This window comes from Pseudochaenichthys georgianus, chromosome 6 (genome assembly GCF_902827115.2).
Source record: "Pseudochaenichthys georgianus chromosome 6, fPseGeo1.2, whole genome shotgun sequence".
Taxonomy (NCBI): domain Eukaryota; kingdom Metazoa; phylum Chordata; class Actinopteri; order Perciformes; family Channichthyidae; genus Pseudochaenichthys; species Pseudochaenichthys georgianus.
The window spans coordinates 18,783,193-18,798,192 of record NC_047508.1 but is presented as its reverse complement, the minus strand read 5'-3'; the positions used below and the strand labels follow the sequence as shown (position 1 = coordinate 18,798,192).

Here is a 15,000-nt window from a genome sequence, read left to right as displayed (position 1 = left end):
GAGGGGGAGAAGGAACGCAGACAGATAAGGAGAAACCAAACGAGTTGGAAAAACAGTGACGGGAAAGAGCTTTCGGGGAAAAGCATAAAGAAACTTGAGTTCAAATGTGAGTCAGAGTAGAGGTCATGGCGTTAAAGGTGAGGACCAAAAGATAAAGGAAAAGGCCAAAGAGAGATGAAGGAGAGGGCAAAGATGAACATGAGGCCTGAGGCTTTTGACCCTGAACAATAGGCAGTTTGGACAGGTGGGCCTGCAGCCATGAAGAGAACAGTGTGGAAACACCTTCCTACAAGCCTAAAGAAAGACAATATATTGTTGGGGGGGTGAAAGAGAAAGTGGCCTCACATTAATAATTAGCCTGCAGTGTCCTCGGTTTTTCAAATGAGGCCAAAACACGCTCTGGAGCTGCCTGATAGGAAGAGCCGAGCACCTTCATGAATCATTACCCAACTAATGAGAACCTGAGCAGCGGCCTGTGTGTCCGCGGACGTGATTGTGCGAGTGTTGGTCCTTCAAGTCTTAGCTTTTTTACACGAGGCCCACAGGCAGTTTACAGCTAAGCATTTCCCCTAACAGGTAAATTAGACTACAGCGGACATGCAAGGGGGGGAACTTAAACATTCACAAAGTAAACGGCTGCTGGCTCTGTGCGCATCCACATGTTGACATGCCTCCCCTTGTTTGCTGAGGCGGAAAGCAGGGCTTCCTGGGGAGGGAATTCAACTGGCCTCGTGCTCCACAGTGTTTATTAGTTCCCATGGATATCAGCTGTGTGGATCGACGTCCTCTCCTCATTCCTTTCTCCCCCCTCGGCCCTCTATCGTTTCTAAATATATTCCTAATATCTCAGGCTGCATGTGGGACCGTGCATCGAACCCCAACATTCATCGCTTCTCTTCTGTAAAGTCCAGCTATGGTGCAGCATGGCCTGAGTAAAAGTGAGAGGGGTTTAACTGCTGCTGGAAAACAGTCATTAGTGCTGTGGGACCAGCTCTCTCCAGTCGGAGCCGGAGCCGGAGCTGCCGTCTACAGGGAGTGGGCCTGGGGAGGAAAGGGGACAGAGCCAGGAACCCATGGCTGGATCATTGTGTTCAGACAGAGGGTGTGGAGAGAGGAGCAATGATAACCGATTGAAGGGCTGAGCGCAAGACGGGCGGAAATGAGGGTCAACAAAAGCGCAATAAATTCATGCAGCAAACTGAACTCCCTTGTCCTGAAGCAACCCCAAACAACGGTAACCGAGCCGAGGTGGAGCAAAATGAAGATGAAGGGATAAAGTCATCGCAGGGGAAGGAAAGCTTTGAACAGATACTGTCGATTACATTAGCCTCTGATTTTCCCAGACAAGGATTTCAACCTTCGACCCCAGATTGCACCGCTTCCATTGATACAGACAGGGGCTGCGGGGGGGGTTACAGCCCAGGAAGTGCAGGAAGAGTGTGAGATGACATCCCGGTGCTAAAACTAGCAGTGGAAGTACAAGGCGCTGGGGACGGCTGTCTGAGTGGAGGCTAAAGACCTAACATCAGGTCAGAGGTCAGAGTTAGGGCTCAGGTACAGAAACAGAGGGCCCTTTGTTCAGGTCTCTGTGAATGCAGTTTTTGAAAAGTAACGTTTTTCTGTGATTTTTGTGAGAGTCTGGCGAGTCAAGTGTCTTGTTTTATATACTTCTATGCCTGAGCTGAGGTAATGTACAGGTTATGAGTATCTTTTTCATACAACGTAACCAGTCAGTCAAGTGTATCCAATGCATTGCACTGTCAAATGAAACGGCAACTAAACCATTCGCATCAACCTTTGCTTTCTCACTTTCGTTATCTTTCATTGCTCGATCGCGTGATGTGCAGCTCCTTAACCTGTCCCCCTCTCTCCTGTGTTGCAGGAAGTCGAAGGCGAAGCCAAATGGAAAGAAGCCTCCGGCAGAAGAGAAGAAGCAGTACTTGGAGCTGGAGTACACAAAAATCCGTGTGGTGGACTTTGACCTCAAGGAGCTGGTGGTGCTGCCCAGAGAGATAGACCTCAACGAATGGCTAGCCAGCAACAGTGAGTTACCCTGTAGTCAGTGGTAGAACATATGTGTGGTACATAGGAGCTCAAACAGTCAAACGCATAACTGAGGAACTGTACAGGCAACAGGCTGTTAGCAATTTAACATGGCCATATTTAGAATGTGAAAGGGGCACATTATCTTATTCATCAAATCAGAATGCATGGCCCTTGTGCAACATTAGAATTGTTTTTCCCAATTGGTATGCACTTGTTTGGAAATGACGAGATGTTTCTGGAGCTGCAGCTCTGACAGAGCCAAGCCCATAACACGATCCAGGCCCGCTTCATTAAACACCAGCTACCACTTCCGGCTTCAGCCTTTTAACTCATATTGAAATATATAGTTGTCCTATTGAGCATCATCCGTCTCCCTCCCTTTGTTTTCGATAACATATTCAAACCAGTGTGAGGGGAAATTAAGTAACGGATAGGACATGTTAATGAGAAGTTATGTAAGCTGACTTGTATCAACTTGTGTCGACTACTAATTGGGATTTATCTTGAACGAAAACAGAAATGCTGAGCTTTGTTTTAATTAAATAGTTTGGTTAACAAAATCAATAATGACTGGAGCCATGTCCTTCTTCCAACTCGTGTAAACAAGCAGTATACTTTTTTCAGAATTGGGTCATTTCTTTAACTTAATAGTAGATTGTTACACCTTATTTAACATCATAAGATGCAGGTTAATCAGAAGGTGTATCCTGTGATGCTTCATATTTCCTTTATAATTCATGTAATTCCAAATGTTCAGCATGTCATAGTTGATTTAAGTTTGCTTTAGGCTCGAACAACATTCACACTGACAGTTGTCAGCAGAGCAGGCTCTGTAGGAGTTTCACTACTGGCAGAAATACCTGTTTCAGGTTTAAGTGACTGGAACAGCAACTGAAATGCTCGTGGAATGTATTCCTGCAGAACAAACGAGACACTGACTTACAACAACATGTCTGTTTCTCTTTGCTACAGCGACAACATTCTTCAATCTTATCAACCTGCAGTACAGCACCATCTCAGAGTTCTGCACTGGAGAAACCTGTCAAGCCATGACGGCCTGCAACACGTAAGTTATCTCCAGAGCTTTTGGTTTATTCATCGCTCACCTGCCGCGCTCCATTGGTTTATTTATCAGAAATTGGTTAATTCATCATGGGATGTGTCCCTGGTCAGCGAGGGACGGCTACAGAGGGTGATCTCAGGTTCATTTGAGTCTTTGGACGTCCAACATAGTCCTGGAATGTGCAGCATGCAGAGTCTGCTACTGCAGTGAGCTGTTTATTTACCTCAGGGCCTTTGTACATTTAGTATGTACATTGTGTCTCCATGCTAGCTGGGATTCAGCACTGCGTACAAAAGTCTTACAACTATAATCCACTATGGGGCTCAGCAGTAACTCAAATGAAGTGGGTTGTTTTAAGACCCGATTCCCTCTTTTCCTTAACATCCAAAGCTACACACACAGGTTTGACCCAGAACAAGTCAAGACAAAAACAATTTTCACTTTTTAAAAAACTATTTGTTAAGTTTTCAATTGTTTATGCTGCAAAACACAAGCAAAAGTGTTTCGGAATATCCTTATTGCCAATGTCCCTACTCATCGGCAGTTGCTTAGTCAGTAGGGGCTTGGACTGGGAGCTGTAGGGTCGCCGGTTCAAGTCCCCGACCAGACCTAAAATATGGGGTGTGGACTGCTACTTGGAGAGGTCCCAGTTCACCTCCTGCCCTGCCGTGGTGCCCTTGAGCAAGGCACCGGACAGTTTTTTTACCCCTTGACATCATTTAGTTTCAAACACAGACAGTGAAGCTGCTGCATCTGAGCCCTTAGCAGAGCAGTTAGAGATACACAAATAAATAAAGACATCCTGGTGACACATGCATGCTTCACCTTTCATCCCTTTTGGTCCAGGCTGTGTTTCTTGCTGCGACATGAAGTCTGCCAACATCATTATAGCCACTTCACAAAAAGTCCCTAGATGGAGTGCAGTGATCAAACTGTGACCAAGTCAGCCATTAACCTCAGGACATTAGTTGCTATGCTAATGCCAGCTATGGGGCTGCCAATAACTCACTGGGCAGATTCCTCAGAAAAACGGCCTGGTTTTTTTAGGAGGTTGAATGCTGGTTAATTAATGGTTAGTACAAGTCAGTTACCCTGTTTCTTTGCACGGTAAAACAGGGCATGCCTCTGCAGCGGTTAATGTTAAAGGATCATCACATGGAGGGCCATCCATGCCAAGCTACCAGAAGGGGAGGCGACTGACTGTAAGCATTTATCTAACTCGTTCGCCCTGTCGGGGCGGGGTGCGTCTTTATGTGTGAGCTCTCGTCTCCGTCATTGCCCCTGTGTACACTGAAGGCTGGAAAGACCTGATTCCCCACAACACTCACTACACAGCTCCTAACACAGTACATGCGGTCTACTAGCGCATGTGCAAATATGACAAAGGCACCGATGACAAACAACACATTCATTGAGTAATGATGACACATGTGTGACAGGTTTGCTGAGAGTCAGGAGTTAACCTCTCCGTCAACAGTAGATGTTTCCACTGCTGTCACCTTTAGCTACTCCTACGAACCCACACCCTGAGCAAATGCTAGAAGCCAGAGGGATTCGCCTGCAGTGTGTGGAGAGAGGAGAGAGCAGTGCGGATTAACATGTTTTTGTTTGCAGTGTCTATTGACCCAAGGAAAACAGACGCCATTCTTTAAAACATTTGAGTTCTTCTCACAGCTCCACCCCAGATTACACTTACATGGTAATGACTTCAATAGAACTGTGTTTCTTAGTGGAGGCACACTGTTTATGATTGGACCTTCCCCAATGCCCACTGTCCAGCACCCCACCCTTTCCTGCCTGTGCAGGACCTGCTGCCCCCCCCCCTTTTCTGTGGTGAACTGAGCCACAGTCGCAGCAGCGTCAGTGCCCCTGCCCGAAGGCAGAGCTCGGCACTATTTTTGGAAGAAAATGTTTCCATGAGCTATGAGGGAACGGAACCATTTGGTAGCTATTTAGGCTCATTTGGCATGGGAGGGGGATAGATGTGTGTTTTGAGATATGTGTGCTCACACTGTTCATTAGCGTCGGGTTCTTATAGCCCATTTACCAAGAGTCATGAACAAATCTCCTATCAAATATTTAATTCCCCTATTTGCAAAGAGTTTGCGAAACATTAAGCTAGTCATTAAACTCAATCATTTAATCTGTTTACCTAAACTTTTCTCCTTGGGGTGTTAATCCGACACAGCTTGTTGTGTTGCTTTTATTACATCCTTTAAACATATAGACTGCGTAGGTGTGTCAACCACTGCACAGTGGGCCCCCCCTTCCCATTTCATCATCACTTATAAACCTCACAACATAAACAGAAACCATTTATAGGATATTGGAGATCGGAGGGGCAATAGGAGATTACATGATATACGGTTATATAAACAGTATAGAATAAAGAAAACAATACAATAAGACATATTTTCAAAAGTGTAATACATTTAATATAATCCTTTCATGCCATAACCAATCTGTTCATAAACGGTAAGTAAACTATCCTCCGTAGAATTGTTTATATTGTTTGAGCCGAGGTTTCATCATGTCGGAGTGTTTGTAGGTTAGTCAGCGTCACTCCCACACACAGTCAGTCTAATCCTGAGTGAGTCTGGTGGTCATCAGGGTCAGGTATGTGGACCCCTTACATTCCTCAGGATTTGTAATGTCTGCTCAACTGCCTCCCAGACCCTCTAATTGCCCACAGAAACACCTGCATGCACATTTCTCATCAGTTTATTAATCGACCTCTCCAGATTGCGGGTCACTCAGCTGGTCTTTTGTCTCCGTGGTTACTAGTCCCTGGTTAGCTCCTTCATCCTCTTCCTAAGGTGTCTGGTGACCTTCTAGCGTGACTGGCTCTGTGCCTCTGACCTGCTGATTGACATGTGTTAACTATAACTCTGATCCGCCCGCCTACACTTCAGCTATCTGGGTCATCCCCTCCGGAAACATTTGATCAGCAGAGGGATCGGGGGGGGGGGTCCTGTAACAGCAGGAATTGTTCACAATCTTGAAATGAAAGCTCCAGTTCAGGGAGTTGAGAAAGTCCACCAGAATGAATCATGTCATCTGGATAAGGCTGTGTTGGAGTGCAGCTAGACCGTATCTTAATCTGCACTGAGTCATTTATAAAGCAAGAAGGCACTGAGACAATAGGTTTTCCCTAAATGAGGAAATAAGGGATGTCTCACAGGCCACCTGCATGTTGTTTTTGTTCCTGCGTGAATACATTTCATCACCAGGAAATGCGCCACTTTGTCTTCAACCACAAGTATATTTTACAAGACATTCACTATGATTAATCACAGTGATATGTCTTGCATGGTATTTTGCAATGTGTTTGCGATACAGGGATTCATGTTATTCTTTTCTCTTTCTAGAATATACTACTGGTATGACGAGAGGGGGAAGAAGACTAAGTGCACTGCTCCACAATACGTCGACTTCGTAATGAGTCTTTGTCAGAAACTGGTCACAGATGAGGAAATCTTTCCCACAAAATATGGTGAGTTTTCCTCTGAAGGTTATCAAATCAAATCAAGTTTTATTTATACAGCACATTTATAAACGATTTGTGGTCGAGCCAAAGTGCTGGTTACTGCCTGCTAGAAGTATCTGCTGCCCCCTGCCGCCTCAGGTGGAGAGTCAATGACTAGTTAAACATAAGGATATTGATTATTTTTATAGCATTTCACAATCATTTTCCCCATCGTTTAATCTGCCGATTACTTCCTCATCAATTGATTGTTTATTTAGTTTGTTTTATTAAAAATTGTTTTAAAAGAAAGGCTTATTACAATTATCTGGATCTGGATCATAAATTGACATATTGTGATTGTTTGAGGGAATATTAGTATATAAATTAATAAGGCTTTGAATAATGTTTTAAAGGGCAAAGGAACCTCTTTTTTAATGTAAATTTGACCACTTTTTGATTGTACAGGTTTTTTGAATGGCAATTTACAAAACTCTAAAACACCAGCAGTCCTTTAATCTCCCTCATGGTGAATATTGTGGCTAATCCTGTCTCTCCTGTTTTCTTTTCTCTTCAGGCAAAGAGTTCCCGAACTCCTTTGAGTCCTTGGTGAAGAAGATCTGCCGGTACCTGTTCCACGTGCTGGCTCACCTCTACTGGGCGCACTTTAAAGAGACGGTGGCTCTGGACCTGCAGGGCCACTTGAACACTCTGTATGCACATTTCATCATTTTCGTAAGGGAATTCAACCTGGTCGACCCCAAGGAGACCTGTATCATGGACGACCTGTCCGAAATCCTCTGCGTCCCCGCCCCGCCACCCGCGCCCACCCCAGCACCTTCAGCCCCAGACTCGGCGCCCTCCCCTTCATCACAAAACCATGTGACGGAGAGATGAGCGTGGGGGAGGGGCGGCGGCGAGACATCAGCCCCGGGGTGATTGAAGATCAGATAGAGAGAAGGAAAGACAGCCTGGCCCCCTTCCTGGGCGCCAGCAGGACTTAAGAGACCTTCCACTACCCTTATATTTCGCTACAACACCATCCTACCAGCCGGAAGGAAGGAAGGAAGGGAGGAAGGAAGGAAGGAAGGGGGGGGGGGGGTTTCGAGGGGTTTGGGGTGGCGGGGAGGGGTTTGTCACGCCAGCAGGAATTGGCGTGAGCGTTCCTCCCAGGGGCAAATCCCTCCCATCTTCTCTGCAGTTTAAACTAGGAACAAAATGTGTATGTTTTATTTTTTTTTTGGTTTTATTTCACTTTAATTTTGTTGAAGTTTTATTTTTTGTTGTGGGAGGGGGGTGCAGTGTGTCCCTTCACCTCCCTCTGACCTCTACCTAACATACAGTACAGGAAGGGGGCTCTGCTTTGCTTCAACCTACAATTGTACAGTGCTGTTGATGTGTGGAGAGAGGGGTCCCCTCCTCCCTGCTGGCGCTGGCCAATAGGGAGCCACGTTACTGCCTGGCGGGGCGATACTAGCCAATCACTGTTTGGGTTGTTTTTGTGGGGGGTGATTAAAGCGCTTCCTACTCAGGACCTGAGAGATACGTCACTGCTGCCAGAGAGAATTTAACTCTTTATTTCCCCTGTTCTCGGTCCCTTTTCCACCAGACTGCTCAGTCCTTCATGACAGATGTTGATGGTGTTTAACTATAGTCACATTGCCCCTAACAAACATGTCCCAGAGCCCACCTCTAGAGGGCAGCACACATAAAGAGAAGGTCACAGACACAGGGAGAATGAAAAAAATAAAGATTGTATGTTAGATATTTAATCTGATCAGAGAGGTGATGCTTTCAGACTGACTTAGGTTGAGTCAGAGCTGTTTGCTGGTGTTCAGCATAGCAGAAGCCCCCCCACAAAAAACCTCCACCCGCTCCAGCAGCACAAAAGGACAAAGACATGAGGTAATGTCTGCAGGCCCACAGAGGCAGAGATGGAGACAGACAGAGGGGTGGGAGTGGATGGTGTGGAGCTGCTCTGCTGTGTAACAGTGACCAGTACCAGTGCAAAATAACAAAAATCTCCACTTCTGGATTATTGTTTGACCTCTCCCCTTTTACAATTTGCTTTTTAAAAAAGATTATCAGAGGAAGATTAGTTCAGAGATAATAACAATAATGGTATCATTATACATGTATAGAAAATGCACAGTCTGCTTGGACTTTACTGTACAAAGAATCACATTTGGGTTCTATCAGACATAGCCTCTGTATGGAGGAGGATTGGGTTTATAATTCTCCTTTTTTATTTATTTTATGTTTTTTTTTTTTTTTTTTTTCCAGGGTTCTTCAGTTTTGGCTCTCGTTTTTATGTATTTTAATTATTAACTAAGTTAAAAGCAATTTAATATTTTAAGCTCTGCGGATTATAATCTAATAAAAGAGAGAAATGCCATCTTGTGTCTGTCTTTTTTTTATCAGTGTGTCAATTATTCAGGACGAAGGAAACATGAGCGTCTTGTGCTCAGCCTCATAAACACAATGGTATTTTTAAAAGGGACCTCAATTTATGTTACAGTTCACAGGTCATGAGGAGTGCTGCTCGGTTTGTAAACACCGTTTCTAACATGCTCTGTTACTGAAGGAGCTGAAGTAAAAACTGCTAACAGAAAGCCTTTTTTTGTAAACCGGGGTATGTTTTGAAAGGGACGGATGGCAACCACCAGGAAGGGAGGGTCAAATGAATAGACGGTTGCATTATGGGAACTGTAGGATTGTGTTTTTGAATATTTGAATCATACTAGGGAGAAGAAGTCAGAACATCTAAGCCTCTGCTGTCGGAAATGTTCCTTTTTTGCTCTGTTGTGAGAGCTAAAACAATAAATCAGACAGGGAAGTTTTCTATCGACAGTGACGATTTATGACATTATACAAATGTATTGCATAGATCTTTGTCTCGATTTCTTTACCAATTTAAAGTTATTTTCTGCTTGAAAAGAATATTAATCGTTGTCCTTTTTACAAATCATGATTAAGGCTCCTTATAAACAACACACTTATTAATGAGGTATTATTATGGAGCTCCATATATTATTGTTTATAAATACATGCAGCCACCTTTGATTAAAACAAAGAAATCAAACGCATCCAAACGACTTTCTTTTCATTCTTGGTACCAGAACTCCCCAGTTGTTATAAGAGTTACACAAGGCAAGGCAAGTTTATTTATATAGCACCTTTCAACACAAGGCAATTCAAGGTGCTTTACAAAAATGAAAGACATTCAGGCAAAGGCATTTAAAAACAGTAAAAGATAATAAAAGAAACATTAAAAGAAAAAATACATGAATAAAAAGTACATGAATTTCATTTTCATTTCAAACCTTTATTTATACAGATAAATCCCATTGAGATCATTGATCTCTTTTTCAAGGGAGACCTGCTCAAGAAGTTCCACATGAAACATAAACACATAAATAGAACAACAAAAGGACATCATCCAGCATCATTTACATAATTATCCACATAAACAGGTACCAATAGCTTCCGATTGAGTAGCATCCAACCGAGCTTTAAAAACATTTAGTGGCACCAGATTGTTCAGTTTCCATTTCATTTGCAGACTATTCCAAGACAGAGGAGCTGCGCATCTAAAAGCTGTCTTCCCTAAGACAGTCCTAGCAGTTGGCACATTTAATAAAACCACAGCATTCGATCTCAGGCAGTAGCCACTTACAATTCTCCGTGAGATCAGGGAGCAGATATAAGATGGAAGTTTCCCTATGAATAAAAAGTTACAGTGCATTAAGATATGAATAGTTCACACAGAGGTTCCACTTTACTGATGAACACAACGGCTCAGTTTCAATGAAAATTAAATGCAGCGACAAAAAGAAAGGTCTTCAGTCTGGATTTAAAAGTAGTCAGAGTTGCAGCGGACCTGCAGGTTTCTGGGAGTTTGTTCCAGATATTTGGAGCATATTAACTGAACGCTGCTTCTCCATGTTTAGTTCTGACTCTGGGGACAGAAAGTCGACCAGTCCCTGAAGACCTGAGAGATCTGGATGGTTCATAATTTAGCAGAAGATCAGAAATGTATTTTGGGCCTAAACCATTCAGTGCTTTATAAACCAGCAGCAGTAATCTATTATTTGTTATTCTCAGTGCAATCTATGTGCATGGCCACACTAACCCTGAGTACAAGCTTGTTGATGTGCGTATATCTGACTGCATATATAACTGTGATGTGGATTACTGATAAGAGCAACATATATTAATTATAAAATCATATTTGTCAATTAAACATCTTTATATTTCCATCCGGGACCTGCGGGAGGCCGCGGAGGCCGCGGAGGCCCGCCGCCTTCTCACGGTCGCCCGCAAGGTGACGCCCTCGTTCAGCTTAAAGCGCGCGATGCCTCCCACATCGTCCAGCTTCTTGGCGCTGCAGGAGGGAGTCGGGACCTTCATCGTGTTCCCGAACTTGGAGTAGTCCACCGCGTACATCCCGTCCTCCTCCGAGACTGTGGGCACGAAGCGCTGCCCCCACAGGATCTCCTCCGACACATAGGAGGTCCTGGCCTGCATGGTGATGCCCGTGGTCTCCACCACCCCCTCCAGCACCGCCACCACCTCCACGTTCTCGTGCTGCAGGTCGAAGGCTGACATCGAATACAGAGGGCTATCCTTGTCGATCACGTGACAGATAATTAGCGGGGACACCAGGAAGATGCCATTGGTGCCCACCGGGTTATCCATGTGGATGTCCACCTGGTCCAGAGGCACCACGTCGCCCTCCTGTGTGGAGGTGCTCCGGACCACCTGCAGCCGTACGGTGGCGCTGATGATCATGCTTTTCCTCAGGTCCCCGATGCGGATCATGAAGCACAGTTTGTTGTTCCGCACGGAGATGACGGCGTGCTTGCTGAAAATGAGCGTCTCTGCGCGCCGATGGGCCTGCGCAGTTTTCATGAAGATGCAGCCGAGCATGATGGCGTTAATGAGCAGCCCAACGATGTTCTGTATGATCAGGACGATGATGGCAGATACGCATTCCTCCGTGACCATCCGGCCCCCAAAGCCGATGGTCACCTGCACCTCTATGGAGAAGAGGAAAGCGGAGGAGAAGGAGTGGATGTTCGTTACGCACGGGACAAACTCTTCGTCTGTGTGGTGCAAGTCGCCGTGCGCAAAGGCAATGAGCCACCAGATCATCCCGAAGAGGAGCCAGCTGCACAGGAAGGACATGGTGAAAATGATGAGCGTGTGGAGCCATTTTAAATCCACCAGAGTTGTGAAGACGTCCTGCAAGAATCGACCCTGCTCTCGGATGTTGGTGTGCGCTACATTGCAGGTGCCATTCTTGGCGACAAATCGAGCTTTCTTTGGTTTGGCTTTAAACTTCGGCTGCTGGACATTCTCAGCCAAACGTGTGAGCAAGTAATCCTCAGGAATGAGTCCTTTCCTGGACAACATAGCGCTCCCATGCTATAGTCCCATGAACATGGAAATAGTTATCTTTATCCCAACGCCTGTTTTACCAACCGAGCTCCTCAGCAGCTGTCGGGTGCAGGACGGAGGGTCATGTCCGTTTTATGGAGGTATGTGCGCTCCTCACGTTGCCTCTAGATCAGGCACGAAGTCCCAGGAGAAACAACTTCTTTCAGCTCCGCAGCTGCCGTCGTCACTCACAGCACCCACCGACACACCGGGAATGTATCGACGCGCCGCCCCGTCCCACCGTGAATCCACTCACCGATGGTGCGCATTAAGTGAGAGGCGCAGGAGCACGATGGGCCTCTGGCTGACTTTGAGCACCTTTGGGTGAGAAGGCAGCCTTGAGTGGCACAGTTGGCTCTGTGCTGACTCTGCCACTTCACTAAAGCTCGGTAACGTGAGATGGAGACGATGAGAGGTGGAGAGGAGGTCCCCCCCCCCCCCCCCCCCCCCCCACCATCTCTGTGCTGCCCTTCCTGTGATGTTCAATGCAGGAGTGGGCCCATCACACATTAAAAGATGTGGTCAGTTGGGCAGCCACAGGCAGCTTACGCTTTGAATATGTATGAGTTAAATATAGGACACTATGGAAAATCACCCTCAGGCTTTTCGATTTAACCTTGGCTTAAGAAGAATAGAAAGCCGGCTGTTCCCCCGTAGGACCCAGATCTAGTTTTCTAATTAAACTCCCATCCTGGGGTTTCTTCCCTCTCATTTCTCTTTCAACACCACCCATGGAAACTTTATTTTACAAGCCACTGTGCTCCTTTGAAAGGCGTTTAACTTTCTAATATAAGTCAGCCAGCAGCTGCTCCTCCCACTCTGACGCGTCTGAGTATATGAAGATGACGCTATGCTGTGTTTTGGTTCTTTGCCCTCCAGCATCATGTATCCCTCAGCTCATGTTCATCCTGTTCGGCCAGTGACTTGTGTTTTGTACAGGTCATAACGTTTCTGTCACACAAGCACAACACATTCTCCATCCGATATCTTTTTCAAAACAGCCCCAACCAAAAAAAACACGCATGTTAATGATATTTTATCTTTTATTATCAAATAATTAACTATTTTATGTACAAATATTATACAACATGATTAAAAAATAAAAAGATATATCTTCTTATATATCTTTCATGGGACAATTGCACTTTGAATGCCTTCCTCTTATGCTTCTTCTCACTATCTGTTCTTGTGCTATTTGTCTGCTTGCACGAAGGCTCCGAAGACGCTGTCCTCCTTCTCCAGCAGGGCCTCGGGCCGGTCGTACTCCTGGATCACCCCCCGCTTCATCACAATCACCAGGTCGGCATTCAGGATGGTGTGGACGCGATGCTGAGGGCGGAGGGGGAGAACACAATTATGTTTACACAACTTAATGAAATACCAGTCCATGAAATACACGATGCAACTTGCTGTTAGACTAAAGAAAGAGATGAAATGAGAGAGTCTGGCTCGGGACAATGTTCCTCCGCTGCTTTTTAAAGTCATCACAGGTTTCTGGTTGCCCTTCCTTTTTTCTCACAAGTTCACCTTATCTGAAGTGAAGAGTTATTACATTTTAATATCCATGGGTTATCTTTATTTCATCATGAAATTATGTGAAGAACCCAGTCGCAAAATTGTCCAATAACTTTAGCCTCTTCTCTGATGTCCCCTCTCTCTTACCTTTCAGGAAACAGTCCAAAAGAAATGTGTTGTTTTTTTGTCCACACTGCTGCTTTGCATCACTTTACAGGAACTGCATCAGCAGGAGGAAGGTCAGCGCTCTCAGGGGGAAAGTGGGGGGGAGGTACTCACTGCTATAGTAACCACTGTCCGGTCAGCAAAAGCGGTCATCACCACCTTCTGCAGGATGCTCTCCTGTGGGGACGACGAAGGTTCACAATCAAGGACAATAAAGGAAATGAAGCAAAATAAAAGTCCATTGGAAAAGCTTACATGTTCTGTTGCCCTGTTTAACACTATGCTCACTCCACATCCTGATAGGCTGCTGCACTGTACTGCTGTAGCACTGCACCCTATACTATACCTCATAACATACTGTACTTTATTGTGTTGATATCATAAACTTTACTATGTCATCTTATACTGTTTTGACCACATCATATCCTCCTGGGAACCGAGGAAAACAAATGTTTTCCAATCTTCTTTATTTCCTACCTATTTAGGGTTAAAAAAACATCTTGCAATTTAGATTTTAAAATGTTACAGTATGTCCACTGTCGAGGACCTCGGGACCATTTTAGTTTGAAAAGACAGCCAAAATGAACAGATAGACTATGTAACGTATAATGGTTATAGAGTGATATTAATACAAGAATACATTCACCTTTATTTAAAACATAAGTAATTGATCTGAACATTGCTGTTTATTTGGTCAGTAAAAAACTAGCTTGTTTTTTGTTGAATCTTTCCAGATCTTCAAAGACTTTGTAGTCAATGTAGTGTGAAAGTACCTCATTGACTCCAGTCGGCACGGGCTGTACGGTCATCTGGACTAGTTTTATGGATGTGGTCTCCACTTGACCATACTCATAGAAACACACTTGGTATTCCTGAGGCAATTCTCATTTGTCATGGCCCCACTTAAAATAAAAACAACAATAAGACATGCGTGCTACTCTTGGCCCACAGAGGGCCATGTCTTTCCCGCTCGTCTATGTCTGTATCTGTGCGCTCATGGAGCCTCCTGCATCTTTTCCCCCTTCTTCTTGACCCTCTTCTATCCCAGGTGTGAAAGCCTCATCTCTCTCATCATCTGAGAGCTCCAAATCTGAATCTCCCTGAACTTTCTGGTACAGAAAATCTCTGCTTCAGTTCCGTCTCCTGCAACAATATTGAGTCATTAAGTCCATGAAGATGGTCCATTTATAAAAGGGCTGTTATTTCAAAACTTGAATTATTGAATTGCTTTCAGAACTAATTATATAGTTCCTCACATGTTAATAAACAAGAACATAATGATTTTCATGTTAAAAATAACTATTATTAA

General features: G+C 44.7%; 3 protein-coding genes across 8 annotated transcripts in view; 1 reads left to right on the top strand and 2 right to left on the bottom strand.

The window, feature by feature from the left end:
* mob2a (MOB kinase activator 2a) overlaps window positions 1-7,660 on the top strand; it is a 62,671-nt gene extending 55,011 nt beyond the window's left edge. For all 5 annotated transcript variants that reach the window (XM_034085096.2, XM_034085093.2, XM_034085094.2 and 2 more), the window contains exons 2-5: window positions 1,883-2,043; window positions 3,019-3,112; window positions 6,478-6,602; window positions 7,150-7,660. In XM_034085096.2, coding sequence (XP_033940987.1) covers window positions 1,883-2,043; window positions 3,019-3,112; window positions 6,478-6,602; window positions 7,150-7,469 — 700 coding nt within the window. In that variant the 3' untranslated portion in view covers window positions 7,470-7,660. The remainder of the gene's footprint in view (window positions 1-1,882; window positions 2,044-3,018; window positions 3,113-6,477; window positions 6,603-7,149) is intronic.
* Window positions 7,661-9,570: 1,910 nt separating this feature from the next.
* Window positions 9,571-12,442, bottom strand: kcnj11 (potassium inwardly rectifying channel subfamily J member 11). Its single transcript, XM_034085402.2, has one exon. The coding sequence runs from the start codon at window positions 11,985-11,987 to the stop codon at window positions 10,821-10,823; it is 1,167 nt and encodes a 388-aa protein (XP_033941293.1). The 5' UTR covers window positions 11,988-12,442; the 3' UTR covers window positions 9,571-10,820.
* A 668-nt stretch (window positions 12,443-13,110) lies between these two features.
* abcc8 (ATP-binding cassette, sub-family C (CFTR/MRP), member 8) overlaps window positions 13,111-15,000 on the bottom strand; it is a 70,708-nt gene continuing 68,818 nt past the window's right edge. For both annotated transcript variants that reach the window (XM_034085403.1, XM_071203475.1), the window contains 2 exons: window positions 13,806-13,868; window positions 13,111-13,340 (listed from right to left, as the gene is read on the bottom strand). In XM_034085403.1, coding sequence (XP_033941294.1) covers window positions 13,203-13,340; window positions 13,806-13,868 — 201 coding nt within the window. In that variant the 3' untranslated portion in view covers window positions 13,111-13,202. The remainder of the gene's footprint in view (window positions 13,341-13,805; window positions 13,869-15,000) is intronic.